Source organism: Calidris pugnax, unplaced genomic scaffold (assembly GCF_001431845.1).
Source record: "Calidris pugnax isolate Ruff unplaced genomic scaffold, ASM143184v1 scaffold187, whole genome shotgun sequence".
NCBI classification, from domain to species: Eukaryota; Metazoa; Chordata; class Aves; order Charadriiformes; family Scolopacidae; genus Calidris; species Calidris pugnax.
This window is the reverse complement of record NW_015090969.1, coordinates 807,920-808,311: the sequence shown is the minus strand read 5'-3', so window position 1 is coordinate 808,311 and position 392 is coordinate 807,920. Positions and strand designations below refer to the sequence as shown.

Sequence of the window (392 nt, the reverse complement as noted above, 5' to 3'; positions counted from 1 at the left end):
CGAGCGGCAGCGGCTCCTCGGGCCCGGCCAACAGCCGGGGGGGCGGCGGCTCCCGTCCCTCGGGGGGAGCGGCGGCGGCGGCGGCGTCCTCCTCCTCGTCCTCCGGGAAGCGGTTGGACTCCACGTCCACCTCGGGCTCCTCGGCCGTGTCCCCCCCGGGGGAGAGCGAGCGGTAGCTGGAGCTGCCTTCGCTGAGGAAGTCCGGGGAGAGGTAACCGGGGCCGCGGGGCCCGGCGCCGCCGTACGCCTCCCGGGTGCCGTAGAGCTTGGCGATGCTCTCGGCGTCCTTCACCACCGGGCGGAAGGCGGAGAGGTAGCTGCCCTTCCTGGGCAGGGGGAGCGGGGGGAGCAGCGCCTCGTCCCCGGAGCGCTCCTCCTCGCCCGCCGCCCTC

At 77.0% G+C, this 392-nt stretch overlaps 1 protein-coding gene across 1 annotated transcript in view; it reads right to left on the bottom strand.

Annotated features, from left to right (window-relative positions):
- Window positions 1-392, bottom strand: part of SKOR1 (SKI family transcriptional corepressor 1) — a 39,341-nt gene that overhangs the window by 17,294 nt on the left and 21,655 nt on the right. Inside the window, exon 3 of the mRNA XM_014952681.1 lies at window positions 29-389. Within this exon, the coding sequence (XP_014808167.1) occupies window positions 29-389 (361 nt within the window). The remainder of the gene's footprint in view (window positions 1-28; window positions 390-392) is intronic.